This window comes from Antedon bifida, chromosome 2, assembly GCF_963402885.1.
Source record: "Antedon bifida chromosome 2, ecAntBifi1.1, whole genome shotgun sequence".
NCBI classification, from domain to species: domain Eukaryota; kingdom Metazoa; phylum Echinodermata; class Crinoidea; order Comatulida; family Antedonidae; genus Antedon; species Antedon bifida.
Genome location: NC_136227.1, coordinates 11,067,972 through 11,095,737, shown reverse-complemented (window position 1 = coordinate 11,095,737; position 27,766 = coordinate 11,067,972). Strand labels below are relative to the sequence as shown.

Sequence of the window (27,766 nt, the reverse complement as noted above, 5' to 3'; positions counted from 1 at the left end):
AAAATAAAAAAAAATAAAAAATAAAGAACATGACTATCTAAATATTTTTTTAAAACTAAACAATGCCGATGGGATTCGAAACCAGGGCTTCAGGTTCACAACCTGAAATCATACAACAATTTTCATACATAAATGTTCATCCATAAAGTCATGCATATTTGTGTTTATGCCTTAACACGTTAGAAGACAAATAATATAGCCAGAAAACAGTCATAGTACGTCAATTGCAGATATTATTTCTATTAACAGTTTAATAAGCAAAAAAACTAATGTAAATATTTTGTCTTTAAGGTGTTTGGAACGATGATATAAGTGATGACCTTACGTTTCCAAATGGAACTATACTGGAAATACCTAACAACAGTTCGTTGCCAGAAAGTTCTGCTTATGAGTTTGGTCTCACATGTAAGTAGCAAAATAATAAAGTTCTCGTATTGAAATTATAATTTATTTCTAGAAATTGTTTCAATAGCCTGACAATGTTTTTAATTTGCGTACGTTGCGTATACGTCCCTGTGTTGCGTCTCTATTCGAAACGCTTAAAGATGTATTGTCCTATTGTCCTCCTGACAATTTGTTTTGTTGAATATGCAATTTTAATGTTACAATCACAACATATTTAAACAACTACAATTTAAAGCAAAGAAATAGTCAAATTGGCTGCCAACCAATAGGTTTTTAGTTGAACTTATTTTGTATTTTTATAAGTGAAAACATTATTTTTTCTAAACTTGTTTTGTATGAAATTGATTAACTATATTAAAGATGAAAAATTGACCATTAATTAGTCGGATTTATTAAGCTACATTTTTCATGCTTTTAGGGTACAATACATATTTAAGTTACCAGTACACAAACGTGTATACCAAATTGTGAAACGATTCTATTTTGCAAAAAAACTACCGTATAATATAACCATAAATAGAACGGTTATCAATAGGGCCTATATTCTTATCTTTGTCCTGTTTTATTTTCAGGGAGAACAACTAACGAATCAACCTTGTTTGAATACACTGCCGATGAATCATGGGAAACGATCAATAACCGAACATTCAAGCCACTCTTTCTTGATGAGCTGATAGAAAAATACCAAAACACGACAATATATACAGAAGCGTTGGCAGCGTGTGGTGATAATACGGAGTGTCTATTTGATTCGCTAGTAACACGTGACCTTTCGTTTGGACTTAATACATTAGAAACCAGCGACAAAAACAACGAGGACGCTGGAGAATTAGGTAAATTAAAATCAAACAACCTTTATCAAAAGAAGAGTGAACATCTTCCTTGCTTTGCCGTGTAACAACTCATTACCAATGTATTTGTAGACCTTAGAATAATTATATGTGAATGTGAATGCATTAATGATTTATCATACAGATAGTAGCAGGGTTGATACACTAACAATATGATGATTCATATACCCGGTAAATTACATACAAATTCCAGGCAAAACGCCTACTAAAGCTCATTTACGAGAACTGGTCATGTTGATTTTAACCAACAACAATTTTATTTTTGGAAATGACCATTATCTTCAAATTCATGGCACAGCGATGGGCACAAAAATGGCGCCATCTTTTGCAAATTTATTTATGGGACAATTTGAGGCCAATTTTATGTCCCTCCAACCAAATAAACCACTTGTTTGGTTTAGATACATTGACGACATCTTCATGATCTGGACCCATGGTGAAGATAATTTGGAATCTTTTCTTCTCAATATTAATGCAGCCCACCCAACTATCAAATTTACAGCTACCAAATCCACTAGTAGCGTTGATTTTTTGGACACTATAGTGACCATAGAAAATGGTACACTCAAAACTGACCTATTCCGTAAACCCACGGATAAAAATATGTACCTGCTTCCTAGCAGTTGTCACCCCCGACACTGTACTAAAAACATACCGTACAGTCAAGCATTACGTATCAGACGTATCTGTTCTTCAGATTTAGATTTTCAGAATCGTACCGAAGAACTAACCGGACATCTCCGGAATAGAAATTACAAGAAGGAATACATCGAAACTGCTATAAAGAAAGCAAAAGATATTCCTCGATGTCAAACACTGACGTACAAACCACGTCAGCCAAAAAAATCGACCAGAGTGCCATTGGTCACAACCTACCACCCTAGGTTGCCTCCATTACGGGCTATTATTGAGAAACATATGCCCATTCTACAGTCCACAGAACGTCTCAGGACTGTTTTTCCGGAACCACCCATTATTGCATTTCGTAGACCTCCCAACCTTCGTGATATATTAGTCAGATCCAAATTTAAGAGTGAAATTAACTCTCATGACAGCCAAAATTTGGGCAGTCACCTTTGCGGCAAATCTTGCAAAACTTGTTCATTGGTTGATTCTACTGAAAAATTTCAGAGTAACCAAACTGGCCGCATTTTTCGGATAAGACAATCAATTAATTGTCTAACCAAAAACGTCATTTATCTCATATACTGTAATATTTGTGGCAAACAGTACGTCGGAGAAACAAAAAACACTCTCCGTATGAGAATGACACAACATAGATCAGCTATCAAAACATTAAAGCTTGATCAACCTGTAGCCGAACATTTTAATTCAGCTGGTCACTCGATTGCAAATTTCAGAGTTATTGCAATAGACCACGACGTCAAATGGAGCGACAAAACTCGCAAAGACCACGAAAACCACTGGGAATTACTACTTAAAACCACAAAACCTTTTGGACTTAACATTAGGAACATACTCCCAGATCGGTAAAATTATTCCATTGACTACCAAAATTTAAGTTTCAATATTTACCACCATTTTAGCTTTTTTTAGTTCCAGTCCAAAATTGTTTATATCTCTACCAAGCTACCTTCTTTGTTTTCTACTCTTATTCAGTCTCCACCCACTATTCAACACGCTGTTTCTATTGTTATATTTCTTTTATTCCTGTCCACCCAGGCAGCACTTGCCAACTCATATGCTATGACTTTATCCAAATTCCCTCACTTGCACTGATGAAGGGCTAGTGTTGCCCGAAAGCTCTGCTAACTTTTCTGGCTGTTTACTTTATCGTTTTGATTTAGCTTTTCGCTTTTTTATTTGTATCTCCATTGAGATCCAGCCACTGATACCCACAGCATTGTCATTTTTTTTCAGTTATTTGCCTTTGGATTTATATATATATATATATATATATATATATATATATATATATATATATATATATATTTCGATAATAATTTAGGCTACAGCAAACTTTCTACCAAACATAGCCGAATTTGTAGCAATTACCCCATTCAGCTCTGTAGTTAAGTTCAGATTGGTAATCATAAGTGAAAAGTTATACCTGCAAATCTCTGGAAATAAGTCTTTATTTCGACATTAATTCACAGCAAACTTTCCACCAAACATAACAGAAGTTGTAGCAATTAACCCATCCAGCGCTGTAGTCAACTCAAACCAGCTTCATGCTACAGTAGGTACATCGCATATCATTCGAATCAATGCATTTGATCCAAACGGAGATGATATCCAATATGGATTACAGGATACAGTTCCAGGAGCTGGTGTCGATCAAGGTAATGGAAATATAATTATAAATAAAAGTCTAATTTAAACTGTTCTTTATAATCCTAATACGCTAGGTACCAAAAGTCCTTCATTAACCTCAAGTAACACGCTTAGTAGACGTGGAATATTCGTGAGACACGCAATGACCGCATGGTACCGTCAAGGCGTTTATTGAAAATTTACCTCAGGTGTGATGGGTATGCACTGAGATTATGTTTGATATTTTTTTTTGATGTAGATGGAATTTTTACATGGACACCTGAGAACACAAATGCCGTCACTCTCACTTTCACTGTTACTGACAGCAAAGGTTCTGTAGCCGCCTTTCCAGTCGACGTTATCCTGTGTGAATGTCTTAATGATGGTGTTTGTGATTTTGAAAGGCTTGTTGATGGTTCGGACATTCTCAATAATCAATATGCCGTAAGTTCGTTGCTACTTTGGCCGTATTTTGAATTAAAAAGACAAATATTTTGGCACATATATCATTTCAATACTTAAAAAATCACAAATACATAATATTATACCTGTATATAATATTTTCGAAACAAAAAATGGAAATGCCGACAATTCATAACAAGAAAGATAATAATTATAATACTGACTTTGTTAGAGAAGTCTAGTTTGTTGTCTATATGTGCAAAAAATGAGGTTTGTGTGCAATAACCATTACTGGTCGAAACTCTATACATTTTAGAAGTTCGGGTTCATGGTAGAAGAGGGTTATTAACCACAATCAAGTACCACTACTTACCAAATACTTATTTTAAATGTTGAAGCATTCGTTGTGTTTTCGAAAAATTAATGTAATGTAGGCCAAACAATATTACATTTAAATCATATATACAGGTTGCTGAGTGTGACTGTCTACCGGCTTGGTCTGGTACAAATTGTAGTGAAGACTTTGATGCTTGCTCAGGTGAACCATGTTACCCTGGTGTCGTCTGCACCGACGAAGAAGCACCTTCAGCAAATGGCACATGTGGTGACTGCCCGGATGGTTTGATTGGAACTGGTTTTAAGTGTTTTGGTAACTATTAAATGTCTTCAAAGTACATGCATTCCAAAGAAGTCTGAATTATGAGTCTTGAGCTATGTCTACAGTCAAACTTTATGTGACAAAATGTGTGTCAATTAGTTTGATAGTGTAGACAGAGCATAGTTGAAACTTGACTGTAGTCGTTACACAAATTACAAAGATATAAACTAAGCTGGAGACACGTAGCAGCACCTAAGCTCAAACCAGCTTTATATTATACCTGTATGTAATATGTGGACATTATTACTGTACAATAACTACACAATATAGGATTATAAATGAAATTGTTACTCCTTTAAACATAAATATATTAATTTTCATTTAAGATGACAACGAATGCCTATCGGGCGCTGCAAATTGTCAACAAGATTGCACCAACACGTTGTTTTCATATAACTGTAGCTGTTACGAAGGCTTTGAATTGGACGCTGATGACAGCTCCTGTAATGGTAAGAGAAAATAAAAAGTAGTTAAGATTTGATAGAGCATAGTAAGTTTACTAAAACCATTTTCTACATCATAAGAAATAATAGTTGCTACTTTGGGTTAACTAATATCGTAGTGGGTTTATTGAAAAAGGATTATATATGTATTATAACTTTATGGGTATGTATTGTATGCAAGTAACATAATAAAATATACACTTATTTACGATTTGACTCAAACATAACATCTTTTAACTACTGGCTCGTTGTCCTAAATCACCGGACCATAAATGAGTTTCAGTCGAGATGTAGATTTTCATAACCGGTACATTCGTGTTGTGTTTAACAATTGCTAAATTAACAGTGTTTGGTTTACAGATATAAATGAATGTACTCTGATGCTAGACAACTGTAGCCCCAACGCTACGTGTCTAAATACAAACGGATCGTACGTATGTTCTTGCGTCACTGGGTTTAATGGGGATGGAGTAACGTGCACTGGTAAGTACTATTGCATAAGCAATATCGATTTTAATCAGATAATTGTGTCTCCGTCAAATATTGTGGCGTGGGATCATAAACTTTACAGGTGTTATCGAAAAGTCATTTTGCATGGATAAAGAGGAGAAAAAATGTACGTGATGGATACGATTGGACGAAACCAGAGGCTTTGGAATTCGATCGCACTGGACTGGTCAAATAAACATAGTCGTCTGCTAACGTGACGAAGAAAAGTCCAATCCGAACACTGGTTATAAATTACTAAGGGTTAACTTACCAAGTCCAATGGTTACTTTTACTCCCTGACTATTACCATGGTCTCGGTAAAACTTACGACGCTGACTAAACACAATATTATGTGAATCATGGATACATCTTTGTAAAACTATATTAAAAAAATGCGTAAAAATATCGAAGTGATAACAATGGACAAAGTATCCAAAGAAAGTTGATAAAGTTATCGTATTTAAAAGTTTTAAAGATAAGTCCAGTGCAAACAAGGCTTAATGCTAATATGTATTTTACTTTAATTTCAGACACCAATGAATGTGGTTTAACTGACTACCCATGTGATACAAATGCAGTCTGCACCAACACATTTGGGTCATTTACGTGTCAGTGTATCGATGGCTTTAACGGCAACGGCACGTCCTGTGAAGGTAAAATGCAATGCCATTATAGGCCTAATACTATGCTTAGGCTACATTAGTCAATTTTTATTCGCCAAATCAAGCAAAAACGTATTCAAACGTCAGCCATTATAGATCAGATATCAAACTGCTGGGAACTATTTTGCACAAATTAGACCGTGCACTAAATCTTTGTAATTATGTGATACTACCGATTGAGAAAATGATGCTAGATAAGTAGTTTCGACAGGAACCAGTCCTCCAAACAGTTAAATTAAAGCAAAATGTGCTAGGATAGATACAGTTTTGTGAGGATTTTATCATGATTTGAATGCAAATTAAGTGCTCCTTGCGTGGCAATGGAAGACCAACAACTTATTTATTTCCATAATTAATCATATTATATTATCATATTAGATATAAATGAATGCTACACTTTGCTTAATAACTGCGATGAAAATGCTGATTGTGAAAACGCTGGAGGAACTTTTACGTGCACTTGCTTGCCTGGGTGGACCGGAAATGGAACCACTTGTGTGGACGTGAACGAATGCCAGACTGGAAGCCCATGTGGTGTACGGTCGATATGTACCAACACTATTGGAGGCTATAATTGTACATGTCCAAGTGGCTACATGGGAGATGGCATAAACTGTTTTGGTTAGTTGTTTGTTAATTGGTAAAATAACATTCGACGTCTACATGTTTCTTTAATAGTATAGAAAACACTTCTTATCTAGATGCTAGTTACTAAATAACAAGTTATTTAATAACAAGTTACAAAATGCTAAATAAACAAACAAGGGTATATATTCCACATAAAAGCAAATAAACAACGTTTTTTTTTAATAAAACATCTGGTTTTTAGTTGAATTAATTAATTAATTGTTTGACTTATATCATATTCAATCAATTTATTTCTAATTTACAGATATTAATGAGTGCATAAATGGAACCCATAACTGCACTGGAAATTCAGAGTGTTTGAACAGTAATGGTGGTTTTACGTGTCCCTGTTTAGAAGGTTACATTCTTGAGGAAGAAATGTGTGTAGGTACGTAAGTATGATAATAGAGGCATATATAAAAGAGAAAATCAGTTGTTTCTGGTTTTAAAGTAAGAGAACCAAAATAGAGAACTTGCCAGCACGTAAAATTAGATACAAGAATAAATTGCAAAACAACTGAAAATAATTCCTAATATAATAATGTGTGAGGAGAATTAAAAATAAACATAATGTTTTTTAAAGAGTTTTTTTCCAATAATCTATAATTATTGTGGATTGTTCTTTGCGTAGAAATTGAAGCAACTACAAGAATGACGACAGTAGGAGACTCGTCAATTACTAATGCAGTAACAACTGAAAAACATTCAACAGCTGGCGCAGTGACATCAACAGAAAACGAGGTACCCATCACTACTCCAGTATCTACGACTGAAAAACCGGTAACTGCCGCAGTTCCGTCAACGGCAAAACAGGTAACCACTGCCGCAGTTTCGTCAACAACAAAACAGATAACCACTGTCGCTGGTCCATCAACAACAGAACAGACAACCACCGCCGCCGTTCTATCAACAACAGAACAGACAACCACCGCCGCCGTTCCATCAACACCGCAACAGGTAACCACCGCCGCCGGTCCATCAACACCGCAACAGGCAACTACTGCCGCCGGTCCATCAACAACAAAACAGACAACCAGTGCCGCAGTTCCATCAACGGAAAAACAGGCTACAACTGTCACAGCGGCAAGAACAGAAACAGAGGCGATCACTACAACAGTAGGAGGTACACTCATATGTTTGGAAATATTTTCTTTTAGTTAATGTATTAAATTGAAGATTGTTGACAGATACATAATTAAGACCCAAGACTTAAGACAACTTAACTTACAGGTTTCGATTTAGCTTCATATATTTTGTTTGTTGTTATTATGATTTCGTTATGAAATCTTTAAAAAACAATGTTAATGTTTCATTATTTGGCAGAAACAATACGTTTGCATGATTGTATTTCTGTATTTCAGGTGATATATTTAATGTTCAGATAACAATAACTGACTTTGGAAATGTGGAAGCGGTATTCACTGATTCACTGAGCGACACGACAAGTACCTTAAGTGTGACGTATAGAAATACTATCTGTACATCGGTATGTAAACTTTACTATGATAAATATTGATTGTTTATACTATAATATTATACACTATACTAGAATGTATAACCTGATTAACATTAATTATGTACTTTACAGATCACAAGCATCACAAGTCAAAGTGGAGAAATCAACAATCCCCCGTCGACATGTACCGTGGAGCGGTATTCTAGTGGCAGTATCATTGCGGACATTCTACTAACCTTTCCAGACTCTGTTACTACTGCTCAAACTCTACAAACAGAACTCACTAGTGCTATTGACACCAACAATGGTGTTCTACCGGGTACAGATTTTGCAGTTAATGTAGATAATCTTTCTGTTGAACGTAAGTTTCAAGTTTAGCTTAAAAATTGTCTTGGTGACGAGTTAATATCTAGATCTTTACTAATGTACTCATGGTTATTATTATTATTATTATTATTATTATAACATACATTAAATATAATTTCAATGATAGATGAACAAGTGCAAGGTGACATTCCAAAGTACAGTAAACATGTTGCCTGTTCTTTTTTCTGGTATTATACGCGTAATTGTTTTATGTGCAACTAAATCATAAATAAACGTGTGATTTTCTCTTCCCTGTGTCTGCTTTGAATACAATTTCATTTCATAATTAACCAATCATTTCCGTTCTGGACTGTCCTGACATATGATGCAATGCGTCTTATTTTGTTCACAGTTCAGCTAACTTGCGATGGATTTTGCAAAAATAACGGAACCTGTGATGACAGCGGCCAATCACCTGTATGCAAATGCCAAAATGGTTACGATGGAGAAACGTGTCAAAATGAAACCAATAGTAAGTTGATGACGTTGAAACTAGGATAAGATTGATAGACATAGAATCTGTAGCGTAAAAATAACGGTGTGCAATTAGAGATATCTCTCTAATATTTTAGTACTAAAATAGCAATTGAAACCAATGTGGAACTGATTACATTCTTCTGGTTTAATTAGTGTTCATGGCTATGTCAGCAACTGCCATGGTTCATTTAGCAGGCTGAGTGCATGTCAGTATTCCACAGATGATTCGTAGACCCACAGCTAGGTTGCTTTAAAAAAAACATAGATCTATGTGCGCATGCGTATCAGCCCAATTCACATTTATATTAACTAATGGAAATTGTGTGTGAATTTTGCTAGCTATAGATTTTTAAAATAAGGCCATGAGTTTGATAACATTATCACCAATATATTTTTGTTTTTATTTCAGACTATTTAGCTGTATACATAATCATTGGTCTTGCTACCTTAATTGGACTTGTTGTGGTTTTTGCACTTGTGGTGTTGTTCATTATTATCACAAAACGCCGTCAAATTAAAGACATCGATTATTTTAGGTCGGGAATGTCACATATTTACGATAACGATTCCATATCATCGACTTCTGAACAGCTTCATCTTTACAAGAACAGACTGGCTTATACAGCACGTGTAAGTAGGCTTATTGACTTACAGTAAAAGTATGATGGTGCTAGTTACTCTTTTCCATGCATGATTAGGAAAGACCTAACGTATAATATTTAATCAGGCATGAAGGAGAATAACTACCGCCAGCACAAAAAATTTAAGAATCTAATTAACCCAAATAAAAATTGGTCCTATCTTCGCGCTTGAAGTAGGCAGAGACTGCTTTAAATCCATTCAGGGCTGTCAAATTGTATATAAAACATTTATATAATAATCTAAAATATATCGTTTTTCTTAAATATAGGACTATAATAACTACAGAAGAGGCGATGACGAGGTGATACGACCGTATGTTGTTACTGGTAATGAACTGGTGAGTTACTAGATAACATACACATGTAATATAGATTGGGCCTAACAAATTGGCAAACATACTGTTGCAGTAGCACTGGTAATAGTAGGCCTACTAAACTATATATGGGCATACTAATACAATTAGACACTTTCACACTCCATGCCTACACATAATGGTAAAAGCATTACTTAATTGTATGTAAGTGTTCTAGATATGACATCCACCAGTGATACCAGGTAATAATTCTAAAACGAAGAAACATTCTTAATGATTCAGAGAAGATTATGAATAATCTTCAAGGTCCTAAGTTTAGATTTTCAAATCTCCTTAATATGTGCACCTCTTCGTTCCAAACGCCTTTGTAGACGGCAATTGCTTAACGATTTTATTTTGTAATTTTGTTATAGGAATATGACAGGCGTCGCTGGTTAGCGGAAGAAAACATGTATTAATAAAGAATATCGTGTGGAATACCGTAAATTGTAAACCTGGCTTAAACTCAGAAATACTCAAATTAAGCACCTTAAAGAAGCTTTTCTTGTTTACGGTGATGGTGTTACGTTTATTAATTTGTATAGGGTAAACAATATTACAAAACAATTATCAAGATAAAACAGTTTCAAAATGCAATTTTACAATTAAAATAAAGACAATTATTTTCAAAAAAAATATGACACGCCCCTTAACACACACAGCGCGCCGCGGAGAATATAATGTACATATAGCTGTATTGTGGTTTTTGTCGCAGCCAGACATAAAATCAAAGGATTGTTACGAATGTTCTTATCTTGGCAAGGCGAGCTCCATAATTGTGCTCCTTCATAGCGAAACTAATTATATCATCGAATCGTGTTATGGAAATGTTTAATTAAATTAGTAGGCCTAGTAGTAGGTCATATGGGGTTTGTTTACAATAAAGGTTATACATACATTTAAAGACAAGTTAATTTAAGCAGTATTAATTATTATAGTCCGAATTAAATATATTAGCTATGTACAGTTTATAAATAATACTAATGAATTATATTATATATTATATCTATGTATTAAAATGTTTATAAGATGCTATATATATTTTTTATGAACTAAATATTATCCATTTTATTTTTAACATTTTGTTATAAATTGTTTTTTCCTTGTTGACTTTGTAAATTAAAATAAATATTTTTAAAATGTAATAAATAAATCATTAGAAATTATATTTTACCTATGTTTTATTGTTAAATACACAATTTAAGTTTAAGTTTCCTTATTGTGTTTTCAACAACATGGTTTAAAATCAAAGTGAATTGCTGGTTAACGACATAGAGCTGGATGTATTGGAAATTATTCTCATTTACGGAACCAACAAATGGAATAGTACAGTAGTGTTTTTACGAATCGTTTGTTAACTTATAAACCTTTTGAGATTAATTTTATATGGATATTTTCAATAATCTTTAAAATATTAATTGTCACCTTGGCATATTTTCAAATTTGTTGAAAACATTCACAATTACAAATACAATGTAACATAACATTTGCATATCAATTATACGTTATCTAAGTCTAATTGTTTTGTTTTGTTGACTGGAAGAAATCTGGTGCTAACAATTTGTAATATGGCTAAATGTTGTTCAAAGGACAGTACCATACTAAACACATCGCAGGTTAATCAAAGCAGACACCGAAAAACGCCTAAATAAACATTAATACCTCCTGTGCTTATCTCTCAATTTAAATCTAACTTTAAAACGCATCCTGCAAACCAAGGTAGCTAACCGATTGCTCATTTAGACCTCAAATCAGAGACCATTACAGAGGCTATACGAACGAGCATAAACGATTGGAGACGAAGTCAAGTGTTTTCAAGGTTAAGTACAGACGTTTGTATTGATTTAAAATACGTTTTGTTGCGTGATGACATTCTTTTGATAGCAACACGGCCGTGGCTATTAAACAAATTGGTGAATACAGAGCGGAAAAATAATTATACAAAGTATATTGACTTAATACATACCAACCCTTCAACTGCATGATACCTTTATAATTGCATAACTAGGCAGTTGTGTGTGCAATTAAATGTAAACAATTAGTCAAAATATTTGGCCTACTGATTTTATGTTTATTATTTTCTAAATCGAGACCCATAAAACAGCCATATTTTAGTCTATCCATGTTGTATTTTTTATAAGTCTAAGTGTAGTAGTCATACTGGTTTGACATCATGGTAAAACTAATTGTGTATTTGACGCAGGCTTTTGTTTACATTACAGTAGTCTCTAGCAGACGATTGTCAAAGTCTGAAGAGGTAAGTAACGTTTTGTACAATATTATTAGAAACATCATTAAAAAAGGAAGCAAAGCTGTAGTTCTATCATTATTTACTTGTCCAAAGTGAAAATACAGGAAAGAAAATATACAAATATGGAATAAGCAAGAACAAATATTTACGACATTTAAGCATTGAATCTAAATGGTACAGTTTCATTCAATTGCCGAAATAAATCATTAGGTCTATGTTGTTAACAGGTTGTTGACTGTTTTTACGTAATGATTTTTTTTTATGATTGTTCGATTGATATACAGCGATAACAATAGTAGTAGGGTATAAGCTTTATTATCACTTAAATGTATTAAGTAATTTGACCAATCTAAGTTGTGACTGGTTTTCTGTTTTGGCCGAATTGGGAACAGTTGATACAGTAGCGCTGATTTTTAATGGGATTTACTTAATTAAAAGAAAGAGACTAACTTGTCTGATCGACAAAGTTCGACCATGACATTCTATTTTTTGGTATAATGATAATCTTAGGCATATTTGGAACGATTTGGCTATCTAAGGCCAATAACAGACGGGAAAGAACGTTCGGACGGTGACTTGCGTGAAGGCATTCTGTTGTTTCAAACTACATTAGATCTAAGACGAACTGGTACTATGACAGAGGAAACATCTGCTATGATGGTAAAACGAAGATGTGGCTTAAAGGACATAGAAGAACCGAAGTCGTACATGCAGTTAAGATATTCATGGAGTGGGAAAAGGTGGTTAACCACATCCTTAACCTACAGGTATGTCCATCATTTCAGATTGCTTTTTTTTAAATTTTAAATTTAAGCTTTTATTCTTATCCATCGTACGGACACTCATTACAGCTTGGTTTCACTCAGACAAACGATGTAGACCAATCACGACGCGACAGTTCGGATGATCCATCGTGTCACAATTGATAGGAAGGTTTCGCAACCTTACGAATACGATAACGAAAACGGATACGTCACACATTTGTGAAACTTTTGAGCTGATCCCCAATTCATATTCGTAAAGCGTATTCGTGTTGACGAATATCACCAGTCATATTCGTAACTACAAAACGAGTATAGTTTTTGGTCTATTTTGCACATTCTGAATTTGAATCAGGAACGATTCATGATTATAATATAATTATAGATTTATTGAAAGTAATTTACTAAAGTAATTTACTAAAATGCTATGTCAATTTTGATAAATAGCAGTTTTTAAAGTCCTCACTCGCTTTGATGTTACGCTAGGCCTAGGCAGCCAAGCACCAAGCAACACGTACACGTGCTTCGCTCAAATTTACCGCAGTCATATTTTGGACGGCGCCCTCAATATTTCGTTGCCATGCGAAACAGATTTTTACTGGCTTACGAAAACGAATACGTGTTTGTGACGTATCCGTTTTCGTTATCGTATTTGTAAGATTGCGAAACCTCTCTATTATTTGCGTGGCGCTTACGGTTTTGCGTTGTGTGCTTATGATAAAGCGAGCTTAACTTTTTTTTCTTACTTAGTTAATTACATGTTAAAATAAATCACGTTGGCCCTGTTTGTATTGATTTCGTTCAAATTAAAATTTAAATAAACCGACTACATTTTAAACATTAAACGTATTGAAATATATCAATTCATTTTATTATTAGAATAAACATTTTAGGCTATATATACATTAAATTCAAATTCGTACAAGTAAACATGATAAATGGAAATTATGCTATAAATCGTATGCGCAGTTTGATCGCTCAATTGACGTGTATGTGTTGAGGATTTATTAAAGATGCATTGTCCCCCAAAATCATGAAAAATAAAGATTTATAAAATCAGACTTTGAATGTGTAAGCACAAAATCAATTTAATTAGGTAATCCGCACCAAAAAAAAAATTCACTTGTATAAAGTTTTGTTTTTAAACTGTTAAATTTAACCCAAACCAATTGTCTGAGAAAGAATTTCTCTGTTTTTTTGCTTTAAATTACAATTTTTCAGGTAAATACTTTTTCGGCCATCCAAGTTTTGGTCAAAGTGAATAACTATTAACTATGTGACATCAAAATGGCATAGTCAACAACAAAAAATATTTTTTTTAATTCAAGGGAGCAATATATCTTTAACGAAAAATTATAATTATATTGCTGAAAATCAAAATCTGACTCAAGAAAGGTACTGAAAAAACGTTATTTTAAAATTTGAATTAATATATCGTTTTTGAAATGTGTTTTATCATGTATGTCTTTTTCGTATGCAGGGAAATAATTTAGTTTTAATAATAATATATGATTTTAGAATAGTCAGCTTAACGGCGCATGCGCAGCTATGAAGACGCTTATTTATTTTCCAGGATTGTGGGATGTAGCTTACATGAGGTGGCAGAAAGTCATATTCTTTCTCATTTATCAATGCCCCAGCTATTAATATTTTTTAAATAATGTATTGAACCTCATATTTTCAATTCTATCAGTACTCGTCAGTGTCATATTTCATTTTCCTTTCAAACGAACAAAATTGTTGTAAATTGTAGGCCTAGTAGGCCTATGTATTCGTAATTAGTCTTCATATTTTAACATTTCCGATTTTTAAAGTTTCTTGAATTATTCATCCGACCTGACTGAGAATCAAACGAGGGAAACTGTTGAAAGTGCTCTTAAACTCTGGAGTGACGTCACACCGTTAGTATTTACAGAAGTTTCAGAAAATGGTGATATTGAAATTCTGTTTCAAGCTGGAGAGCATGGAGATGATTTTCCATTTGATGGCCCTTCTGGTGTACTTGCGCATGCGTTTTACCCCGATACTGGTTTAGGTGGAGATGTACACTTTGATGAAGACGAGGATTTCACACTTAATGGAGCACCAGGTAGGATTTGTAAATTCGTGTGTACTTTTTCAAGTGTAGGCCTAATTCCATGATTGCATAACGAATGATAATTGGAATTAACTACTTTTGTTGTAGGAATTGATTTGTTTTATGTAGCTGTACACGAGTTTGGACACAGTTTAGGCCTTAACCATTCCACAGACGCAACGGCAGTAATGTATCCATATTACCCAGTGTACAGCCCTAACTTGCAACTATCACAAGATGACATTGATGGCATACAATATGTTTACGGTAAGTGGTTCGGAGGATGAGATAAACTCGTCAATATATTTATCATCATCATAATTATAAACTCATATAATTTACGTATATAATTGAATACATGCCGAAAGGACGTACACATCTGCCAATTTCGTTGTAAAGCCTGTTTTCCAGTAGGCGAAACATTCTGTTCGTGCGAATCGACAGCGTCAGCTTATCGTATGCTTATGCATATTTGATTCTTTTATTTTGCTTTTTGCTTCAGCGAAATTAATAGTATTTTTAGAGTATTTTCTACTTTTCCAATCAGAGCGTAGAAAAAACTCAGCAGATGCAATGGAAATGAATATCAAAGCTATTTACTTTAGTCGTGACTTTTTTTTCTCTCGACTACCTTATAGCCTTTTTCTATTTGATCCAACTGATCATTTTTTGACGCAGACATTTCTTAAATTTCCAAATATCGAAATTTAAAAACCACGAAAGGAAATACCATTGGTAAAATCTTACTTTCAAAACCACATATCGGTTACAAAATCGGCGTGATGTTGTTATATTCTTTAATATAAGAAATTATACTTTGAACAAATTCAAATCTTATACAATTACGCACAATTATAAATCATTGACGTGTAACTAATAATTGTTTAACGAAGTAAACCAACAAAAAATAAATAAATAAATCACAAAACAGTGTATGTTCAGATGTTAATTCCATTCCCTAATGTGATATTTTAGAATCATTATTTCATTAAGAACACAACTAAAGGCCCATAATCATCGTTTTTTTAGGACCAAATCCGGATGTTGCTGCAGATTCCACGACACCAACAGTTCCAGATTCAACAACAATTATTTCTACCGACTCAAATGAAAACGAAGAATGTCTCTGTCGACGGAAGAAAATAATAATTGATTAGCGTACTGTTACGTAACACTGTCAGGTTTACCGCAGTGTTTTCCTTAGCTTTTCTCAATTCCCTATCGTATATATAGCTAACATTTTAACTTACTTTATCGTTATGGCATTGGTATGTAAATCTATAACAAGCTTAAACTATGTTACAATAAGCATACCTAGAATAGTTACGTAATATCATCCATATCTATATTATTCAAGTCATTATTAGTCAAGTTAAATTAAATAATTATGATTTATAGAATTTAATTTATTATTACTGTATTGTTGATAAAGGGCTAGCCCTTTATGAGTGTATTGTATATGAATTACAAAAGAAAGAAGCTTTAGTTAAAAATAATGCCTTCAACCACTGAGAAGTACCATATAATAGGTGTTCGACACCTTCATTTTATTCTTTTCATATTTCTTTCCATTTACATGTTTCTATTCTTGCAAAGGTAGGGAACGGCGGCGTAACGTCTCAGATGAATGGGAAGGAAGCAGAGTTGCATGTTTTTTAAATATTTATTTTAAACAGAATAGCCTATATTGCAATATTTTAAAATAATTATAATAAAAATGATAATTAAAAAAATATATATATGTTTTAAATAATATTTACGCTGGATGTATCAGTAATACTATTACGTTATGAAAACAAAATCCGTTTGAAATAATGTTTACAAAACCAATAGATGCACTGATTATGTTTAAATAACAAAAACTGACGACGAAGTCATGATTCGATGTTTATCTGATCATGATCAGTGATGATCATACTGATGATGATCAAATAAGATCGAAACGTCGAATCATGGCTTCCCTATTGTTATTTTGAGTCAGTTTTATACTTATGGTAATGTTTACAAATGCTGTATCAATAATATTATTACCACGATCTTAAAATAGAGCAAGGCAAAATTGTTATAGGTCCATGGTACAGTATAATAACCAGTTTAGAGAGCGGTCCAATTAGTATAAAGGGCGGTTTAATCCGTAATGACGGTCAAATCAGTATAAAGTGCGGTTCAAACAGTATAAAGGCGATACAATCTGTATATAGGGCGGTCCAATCAGTATAAAGGGCGATCCAATCTGTATAAAGGGCGGTCCAATCAGTATAAAGGGTGGTCCAATCAGTATAAAGAGCGATCCAATCTGTATAGGCCTAAAGGGCGATTCAATCAGTATAAAGGGCGATCCAATCTGTATATAGGGCGGTCCAATCAGTATAAAGGGCGATCCAATCTGTATAAAGGGCGGTCCAATCAGTATAAAGGGCGATCCAATCTGTATATAGGGCGGTCCAATCAGTATAAAGGGCGATCCAATCTGTATAAAGGGCGGTCCAATCAGTATAAAGGGCGGTGCAACAAATATAAGGGACGGTTCAATCAGCAAACAACTCTGTCTTATCGCTTCGATTCATTTTGTGATAGCGACGCAGTATGTTTGTTGTGATTATAAAGCGTGATGGAATGTTTGGTATTAAGAAATTTTGCTTTGTCGGCTTTAATCGGTCTATATTTAGAGTTATATTTATTTATATTGTATAGGCCTATTTTCATAGGGCCTATTGTATCAATAAGAGTATTGTGTTTTTAAAATGTTATTATTCAGGCTTATAGCATGTTTACACTTTGGCTATTGTTTTTTACCCTTATAAATAAACATAAGTTAGTTAATCTGTTTTGCTTAAAAAATTAAACAAAAGTTTCAGTTTGACCTTAATGTATAAACCACTGGAAAATACCAAAGAATCGTACGCTTAATTATAAATGAGTAAATAAGCTTACTGTACATTTAATAGCCGGATTTCTTTCGAACTATTAATCCGTTATTATCCAATACTGCTTATGTTCTTTATCTGTACCTGCTTTTTTTTGGACAATTTAGCGTATAATGTACTAATCCATGACCTAAAAGATAGAAATAGAAAAGTTCACTGCATTTATCATGGAAAGTGATAATTTTATAAACATAATGGGGATTTTCCCGATTTGTAGAGGACCTTATGATATGGACGATCGAACTAGTATCAATCACTCTTAGTTTGGATCCGTACATTTATGGGATTTATGCCTAGGCCTATATTGTGGTTTTTCGGATGTTTTCGATAGGTATCCCATAGCCTGACACAATAAAACAAAGGAACTTGTTTTCAATTTTTTATCTAATATCTTATATATATATTTTTATTACAGTATTTCAACATGTTCTGTTTACAAAGAAGAGCCCATAGTCGTGAATAGTCGGCAGTCGTGAATATTGCGCGAATGAAAACCCACACCTCTCCACGTAGCCCTTTATCGCCGTTGTGCATTACATAGTATTTTAATATTAGTTAGAAGATGGAAAAAGCGGCGAATTATTGAAGTGTCTTTTTATTATACCTCATCATTATAAACATTACATTAATTATGATAGCATACCAGTTATCCAAGATAATATAATATTTGACTGATCATTTCTCCCTATAGAGTAAGTTAGATTTTCCCATTTTGCACTCCAATCAAAATCGGACGGACGCTATTTTTAACTTTCTGAAAAAACAATTCAAGAATTTCATCAAATACATATGTGAAATGGAATGTTCGTCACTATAATGTAAAAACATCCTTTAATTTCTTCTTTATTTCCTAATTATATTCATTGTTCTATTGTGATATTTTTTTAACAAGTGTTATAAGAAGGTTTTAATCTTGTATTTAAAAACAGAAATATATTAAAATATCTCGACATTTTAAACTTCCAGAAAAAAAAGTAGTTCCGTTTTACATATATCGATGATTCAATAGCATAATTAAGATTTAGCAAACTCATTCGATCCGATGTCACTCGACTAATCCAGTGATTGCAGTCGCAGCTGATGACGTAATAATAGTCATAGGACCTTCAATAAACGCTTGTTGGTAGTTTCTGTTTTCGGTAATGTAATAACATGGCTACTATTGATTTCCTATCAGAGGACCAACCTTAGACCAGCTTGATATAACTTCCGTTTACACGGGTATGTATTGTTGCTTTATGCCTATTAAAGGAAGCCGTGCATTTCTACATATGTGTAGTCTGTAATTAGTACTCTAAGGTGTGTAAGCTAGAGGAAATACAATGCAGAGAATTATAATTTTACTAGCGTTCCTGGTATATGCTTCCAGTCAACGAATGAATGAAAAAGAAATAGTAAGTATGCCTACCCGTATATTATTTATACAGTATAGACTAACTTTAAACATTTAAACAGATTGTCATGTCATGCATAATAGAAAAGAGCTATTTCAGCATATGTATACATTTTACAATATGTGTGTTATTTTCTTTACAATTGTGACGAGTAATCTCTTCTTAGTATGTTAAGCTTCACTCCAACCAACACAACCTTTCTTTCAAAACGCTGGATTATTAGAATACGTGTTTGTGAAGTGAAAGTTGGTTTAATTAGTATTGTTATGACTATCATGTAGCGTAAACATAAATAGACTCAACTCAGACTAATGTAAACTTAAAAGCCATGGATTCACTTCACAGTCATTAGAAGATGATTCAGGATAGCTAAGATAAATATGACTGTTGCTGCAGTGGTCACCTATGTAAGCATGGATAACGGTATCATAAATAAACAAAGAGTAACAAAAAAAGGAATGCGTTGTTCACCTGTTACAGGTGTTCGATTCGGTGACACCACACAATTGAACAGAAGAAATACAGCTTGATGTGAACGTTAGATACGGGTGTCGAGAATGACAATTGTCGTTGTTCTTAAGCTCTATCTACACTATTAAACATTATGACAAAAAAAATGTGATGTGCCCATACATGGACATGATGATGTCATATCACTACCATATTTAAGCATATCACTACCATATTTGGGCACATCAAACTAGTTTGATAGTGTAGAGAGAGCTTTATTTTCCGTATTTTGAACTTTACGTGCGTGTGAAATAATAATAAACCGTGTTCAAACTTTCTGCCATATTGAAATACTTCTATTTACATCAACAAAATTACGCAAACAATAGGCCTAATCTTTAAACACGATAACAGAAATAAATGTAAGAGCATAAACTGTTTCTATAATTACAATGTGTATATATGTTTAACGTATGGTAGGATACAGCTCCATGATGTGAGCAAGGAGGAACTACTTAGCATAAATTTACATCATTACCAGTCCATAAGCGAAGTCATTTACTTCCTTATTGCGGCGATGTTTAGGCCTAAGTATTCAGGATGTTAAAGCGAAGGACAAACTGAGGATATAGAAACCAACAAAAGCCGGGCTATCCTCCTCTGGATCCGTTGGTTCTGCAAATGATTCACGATCGATCATATCGCCAGAATTCTTACATGCAAGTCTGGTCTTGGTCTCCTACATAAAATGGTCAATGCGTAGAAAAAAAATATCTTGGTTATAAGTCAATTTTCAAAATTACCTTAAGCAAATATGTTTGTGTATTTTTTTTTTCTTCAATCTCAGATGAGGAAGTCCGGTCTTACGGTTAAAAATAACTAGTTTGGAATTCCCGCGTTATATACCTTGCCTGACAATCCAATATGTGTAGCCAATTCTCAGGGTGGTGGCAGATATAATAATATGTATCATGCAAAACTGCTAAAAAATACAATAACCTAATCAATACAATAATTAAATTAAGTTACAGTACGGAGAATCTAATGGTATTGGGAATCTTGTTTGAAATTGTCCCATCAGTCATCATAATAATATTTCAGCTGATGGTATCTGTCCTAGTGTGTTATTATACAACGGTTTTGTCTAATGTCACTAATATCTAAATGTTGTCTTGTTATTTGTAGATTTGTGCTTGTATATTATGTTATATTGTATGTCTTTCAGCACTGTTTATGGTGACATGGTCACTGTAGGGAGATGATGAAATACAAAATTAAAAAATATTAAAGCTGAGACAAAATCCTCATATATTTATATATAAATTTAATTAAACGCAAAAGAAATCTGGCAGTAATCAAATTAAATACTGACCTAGCTGGATGTGTACAAACTAATGTTTTCTTTTTGGGAATTAATCACTTAGGCGAAAATATATACACTTACGTTTTATTTATTTATCTTATTGATAGTTAACAATCTGTGAAATCTTGCTATAACCGAAAATAATTAGATACTTTTGTAACACTGGTTACTCTATGGCTCATTTAAATTCAACCTTTAAAGAATTCTTGAAATAATTTCAAGTGGATCTAAATATTGATTTAACTGTTAGGTTCTTTAGTTCTTCTTCAAAAAGGAACGCTAATATCGTTTTCTTTTCATTTTGAAAATAATTGAATATTGCTTATACGTCACTGGTGTTACTAGGACTATGGTTTGGACAAACTGAAAATGCAGATTACATTTTTACCCGTATTTCTTTTAATATAGGCTATAATTGATGTAAAAGTTACATTACATATATTACATTTTCAGGACTCCAATTTTGTTCATTGGTTCGTTTTTGTGAGTTTGACTGATTAATTAATGGGAACAACTAAATAAGATGTGGAATCGTTTAAAAAAAAAACAGAATTCGCCTGATCAGTTTTTCATGTGACTGGTAATTTCGTATCGCTAATCTGCCATTCTACCCAAGCCTAGGCCTAGGAATATGTTGACATATTCCATAGTAGGTGTGTTATAAAACAAATAATATATGTTTTATATTCATGCAATGGGCCAAATAATTGAATTCGATGAAAGATGAAAATGTTCTCTTTTCTTAATGAAATTATTTTCGCCATTGCACTAATTAATTGCATATAAATTACAATACTTCTGTTGTAGAACTACATGATGAAATATGGTTATATGGAACCAAAGACACATGGCAGTCAACATACGGATGAAGAAATGAAGGAAGGTATTATGAAATACCAGGAATTTAATGGAATGGAACAATCTGGAAACATGAATACAGACACCATAAAGAAGATGGGAGAGCCACGATGTGGAGTAAAAGATATTTTAAATACCCCAGGATCTGTGCGTGCCAGACGATATGCATTTGCAGGAAGTCGGTGGAGTAGTACTACCTTAACGTATAGGTGAGTTAGACCTTAATCTCTGTCTACACTGTCAAACTTTATGTGACAGTAAATATGATCTGCCCATGGACATGATGATGTCACACTACTACCATATTTGGGTATATCACCACCATATTTTGGCACACAATTTTTTCAAACTAGTGTAGACAGAGCTTAAAACTATGGGAAATAAATAGTATGGTTCCATTGATATTAACCCCACTTATTTAAAGAAAGAAAGAAAGAAATAATGACCAAGACCATGAAAGATTCACTCTAGAAATTTGAAGAACATGTGACGCCGTATCCTGGAAATGACACATTCAGATATCAAGAGTCATGTGACGACAATGATTAATTCGTAATTGTAATATTTATTTATTTAGAACCAATCTGAGAGACAAACAAACAATAATTTCCGAATTAATGTTTAGGCAATACATTTAAAAGTGTTGTAATCTTTATACAATGTATTCTCGTATCATTTTGTACTCGGAAGTTTGGTAGCATAGTGGTATGACTTCGCCCTGTAAAAGATATAAAATAAGCATAATGTATACATGTAATACAGTCACCACATACATTTCATTAAAAAGACAAACAAATATTATTGTTATTCATAGAAAATTTCATATTTTAAACAGGTATTTAAATTATTCTCCTGATTTGACGCAAGCGGAGACCAGATCTGCAATTGAACAAGCTTTCAAAGTTTGGAGCGACGTCACACCGTTACGCTTCCAAGAGGTGACGTCAGGTGACGCAATTATTTTAATACTGTTTCAAGCAGGTGAACATGGTGACGGTAACGATTTTGATGGACCGAGTGGTACTCTTGCACATGCGTACTTTCCTACGGAAATTGCAATTGGTGGAGATGCTCATTTTGATGAAAGTGAAAGATTCTCTGTTAATGGAAATTTAGGTAACTATTGCAAGAAAGTAATTATATCCTACAAAACCTATGCTTATAGTCAACCGCGATTGGAATTATCGTCTGGGTTTTTTTTTCAGGAATCGATTTATTCCAAGTTGCAGCGCACGAGTTTGGTCATAGTATGGGTCTTGCTCATTCAAGCGATCCAAATGCACTGATGGCGCCATACTATGCTGGTTATGTTCCAAATTTTCGACTTCCTCTAGATGATATTAATGGAATACAGGCGTTATATGGTAAGCTGATTATTATTATTTTATTATTATTAGTATTATTATTATTATTATTATTATTATTATTATTATTATTTATTTCTAAATTGTATACAAATTTGTTTCCAAACATGACACATAACCCTCTCAATATCTCAAATTTAAGAATAGAAACAATAAATAGTAGATGATTAGAAGTAACAAGGCTCCAATAAATAAAGCACAGCAGTACAATGTTTTTTTTAAATGATTTGTTTTTAAGGATCAAATCAAGATGGAGGCAATCCCGTGCCAACCAACCCACCCGTCGGTCGTATGACAGAGACACCGCCGCGGAAGCCAATGGTCACACCCTTCCCTACCAATCCTGCTAGGCCGGAATCATGTATTAACAATATCGACGCTATATCTTTTCTAAGGAGAGAACTTTACATATTTCAAGTAAGTTAATTGTCCTTAACATTTAAATATGTATATATAATATAACATAATGCATGTAGGCCTACAATATATAGGCCCTATTATTTGTTGAGGTGGCTTACATAATAATGGCCTGTCCTTGTATATTCATATTTACAACCAGTGCAATAAAATGTTATAAACTGTGCAGTGTTTAGGTCCAATCTGGCAAAATACCATTTAGTGGAAGTAAAATACGAGAGTATATCTTTTCTATTCTTCAAGCCGAACACAGTAGGCATGAATTGACAACAAAACCCACATAATTTTAATTTGATTATAATTGAAAATGGGATACATACGCATGTATAGCCTATCACGTGACTTGTTGTGTATGAAATGAATTACTTGTTTTTAAATGCATGTTTGTCTATGTAGCTAATGTACTAACTACAGTCGTATGTATACACAGGGTGATCAGTTTCTACGTCTTGCTATGCGTGGTAGTGTAATGGAAGGTTATCCTAGTAAAACGTCTGCTTTCTTTAACAATCTGGAAGACAACATAGACGCATCATACGAACGCTTAACTGACGGTTTTTTCATTTTCTTCAAAGGTCTGTTCTTAAGTTGGCAGAAGCGTACGCGCTTCACTATTTCTTCACTAATTCTACGTATAAGTTCCGAAATTCTGTTCATTGACGAAATTATATACCGATTCTTTTAAATCTTCTTATCTGAACACTCTAACAAAAATTAAGAAATAGTAATATGTCATTGCAAGAATCAATGTCGCATTCAGTCTTCATGAATCAGGATCTAGGTCATTTTTTATTATTCCAGTCGCCTAACTAGTAACACAGAAAGTGGTATCCATCTTCAATTGCATCACTTCTACTAACAAAAGTATAAATTACTGAAATAAGATGTTGTTTCCTAACATAGGATTTTCGATTGGTATATATATTTTATCGAATTAACATAACATGTTACCGAAGGAATAATATGAATATAATTTGTGTTAGGCCTACAGAAGAAAATGTACATTTACCAGCTCAAGTATAGAGCTTATTTTATTCTTAATCAATAATGCATTCAATGAATTAACCCCGTCAGTCTATTTTCTTCAGGTAATATGTATTGGGAGTATAATGGAAATAACATGGAACCGGGTTTTCCCTCTCTCATATCAAACCTTGGAGATTTACCAAATGATCTTGATGCAACGTTAAGATGGGGCAGCACCGGTTACACGTACTTCTTTAAGGGTGATCAGTACTGGCGTTACAATGAAGAAAATAGACGCGTAGATGACGGCTACCCTAGAGATATAGCAACAGGCTGGCCTGGTGTCCCGAATAATCTCGATGCAGCGTTTCGATGGCTCGACGGTAAGAATAATTATTTATGAATTTATATGGTAGGCATATTATAAGTGGGATATGGTAGTACCTTACCTTGCCATATTCTGTTTGTTGGTTTTATTCGACAATTACCTGAATTAACAATAACATTGCATTACAATATTCAAGTTAATTCCGTTTCAGAAGTTTCAATGATTTAATATAAGTGCAAATCAAATCTTTAAAACTTTAAAACTTATTTTCCCTCTATCAACAATGCATATCGTTTCAACATGTAGGTTATACGTATTTTGTGAGAGAAGGACAGTACTGGTACTTTAACGAAAATCTGGAGCGAGTGGACGAAAACGTGTACCCTAGAGATTTTGGAGAGGATTGGCTCAGCTGTGACTGTACAAACAAAGCCTTGCTAAAACATTACAGTGTCCATGTCATTGTCTTGGCGTTTGTACTGGCAACATTTGTATAGAACTAGATAATTACATTTTTCTATCATATTCAGAATTTTATATTATATATAGAGAAATTATGCATTAAATTAGGTCTAATGTGTAGCATACCTAACTGGTGTTAGTGAAATCTGCCACACAATCCACAAAATAAATATTTTTTTCTATTTTTAGCAGATACGGATTAAGTTATAGAGTACAACAACAAATACGGTACTTTAGTTGAATTTAGTTGAAACATTCTGTATATATTGCTTATACCACCGCCAAATATTATACTTATACCCGATGTGTTTGTCTGTTTCTCTGACCTCTAGCTTGCTGGATGTTCTTTAATTCTTTTGTAGCAGGTCCATATTGGTCCACGGAATAATCCAATACAATTTAGTCCATGGTTATACGATTCACCCATTACTTATTAATTAAAAAATATATATTTTCTTCTGTATTGCAATATTTAGGTTGAGTTAATGGAGGTTATTTTGTACCGTTATGTTCAATACTATTCTCCAAAACTCTAAATGTGAAATTATGTGTAAAAATAGCATTTTATATAATACTTTTTTTTAAAATAAAATGAAATAAATAAAAAAAAAATCAAGTTGTATTATTATTGAAATTGTGTTTTGTGGATGAGGTTGTTTTACACTGCATTCTGTTTTTACCTTTTGTTGATATGATGTTATATTTATCTGAGATAAAACAATTTAAAAAGAAAAAATGGCAACGTGGCACTAGCACTTTCCATTACAGTATCAATAATGTTTCCTAAATTAGAGGAGAATTCAATTCACCTCACACAAGTTTGTTTGCCGGCAGAACTAAAAAATACCATAGGCCTACAAACCATAAAGTGAGACATATGTTGATATTACGGTACTTACGATACTTTGGGAAATTAATAATTATCCTGCAGCTAGCATGACGATACAGATTTAAATGCTGTTTATTCAATGTTTACCATGAAGTTGTGTAACTTCAAGCAAACAGGATGAAGTAGATCTGCCAACAGCCTAATTGAAATAGAGTTACAATTTATAACCGGCGGCTGGTTCGGATGGCACTATAGTAGTGCACCGCCGACGACATCGTTGAAGATAAGGCCATCGTTGATTTCTTAAGTCCCCCGAAGATAGAGCTAAGGTTAGTATAGTGCAAGATTTTAACATTATATGGAACCTCTTGGTGATTCACTGCTTTCTAATATATTATTCATAATTATTACGAGGGGTGCTACCCCTAAATCGGCTACGAAATAATCAACGTCACTAGTGAAACGCAGTAAAAACGTTTCACGTTTTGCGCGCTTAAAGCTCAGGTACAGGCATGAATTTTAAATATAATATTTGGTTAATTGTATATAAATCAAATATTTGTAACAGAAATCAAGACGAAAAAACATGAATTTCCCTTAATATGGTAAAATACCTAATGTAATAACATGTCTGGTGACTCCCTAGATGGTGAAAAAAGATGGTGGATATACGGTGGATAATTTTTGCTATAGCATGAAAATAAAAATCTGAAGTTGAATAAAAATATCAGAAATGTAATATTCAAGTTATATTACCTATATTTATTCATCTAATAACATTTTTTACCACACCGTTTATTTTTCATAGCTTTTTGAAATGCCTCTCTATTTACAAAATTTGTGTACAAAAGAATAGAGATTTTACTGTGTAATTTGAACTATCCCCCCACTGATTAGAAAGTGCTTATTTTCAACAAGCTCGTGTAACACAAATAAAATCCTAAAAATTATGAAACATAGGGGAAACTATAGATCGATAATTATTAGAATGTATGATCAATAGAAATTTTTTGCCCGCACCTGGCCTTTAAGGAATGACAAATGACAGGAATCTATTTAGATGTTATATAAAACAAATAATGAATGTTTTACATTCGTGTAATGGTACAAATAATGGTATTTGGTGAATGATGAAAGATTATATAGCAACTCGGCTGTCGCCTCGTTGAAATATAACCTTTCATCATTCACCTCATGCCATTATTTTACCATACA

At 33.4% G+C, this 27,766-nt stretch overlaps 3 protein-coding genes across 3 annotated transcripts in view; 2 read left to right on the top strand and 1 right to left on the bottom strand.

Annotated features, from left to right (window-relative positions):
- Window positions 1-12,201: 12,201 nt before the first annotated feature.
- LOC144835157 (interstitial collagenase-like) lies at window positions 12,202-16,358 on the top strand. Its single transcript, XM_078690216.1, has 5 exons — window positions 12,202-12,361; window positions 12,866-13,122; window positions 14,931-15,205; window positions 15,302-15,460; window positions 16,223-16,358. Exons 1-5 carry the CDS (start codon window positions 12,278-12,280, stop codon window positions 16,348-16,350), a joined length of 903 nt encoding a protein of 300 aa, XP_078546342.1. The 5' UTR covers window positions 12,202-12,277; the 3' UTR covers window positions 16,351-16,358.
- A 2,933-nt stretch (window positions 16,359-19,291) lies between these two features.
- LOC144835115 (matrix metalloproteinase-16-like) lies at window positions 19,292-26,317 on the top strand. Its single transcript, XM_078690156.1, has 8 exons — window positions 19,292-19,514; window positions 22,135-22,394; window positions 23,021-23,301; window positions 23,391-23,549; window positions 23,788-23,966; window positions 24,397-24,541; window positions 25,055-25,315; window positions 25,567-26,317. The coding sequence occupies exons 1-8, from the start codon at window positions 19,443-19,445 to the stop codon at window positions 25,755-25,757; spliced, it is 1,548 nt and encodes a 515-aa protein (XP_078546282.1). The 5' UTR covers window positions 19,292-19,442; the 3' UTR covers window positions 25,758-26,317.
- Window positions 26,318-27,669: 1,352 nt separating this feature from the next.
- LOC144835098 (uncharacterized) overlaps window positions 27,670-27,766 on the bottom strand; it is a 38,457-nt gene continuing 38,360 nt past the window's right edge. Inside the window, exon 4 of the transcript XR_013611044.1 lies at window positions 27,670-27,742. The gene's annotated coding sequence lies outside the window, so the exon portion shown is untranslated. The remainder of the gene's footprint in view (window positions 27,743-27,766) is intronic.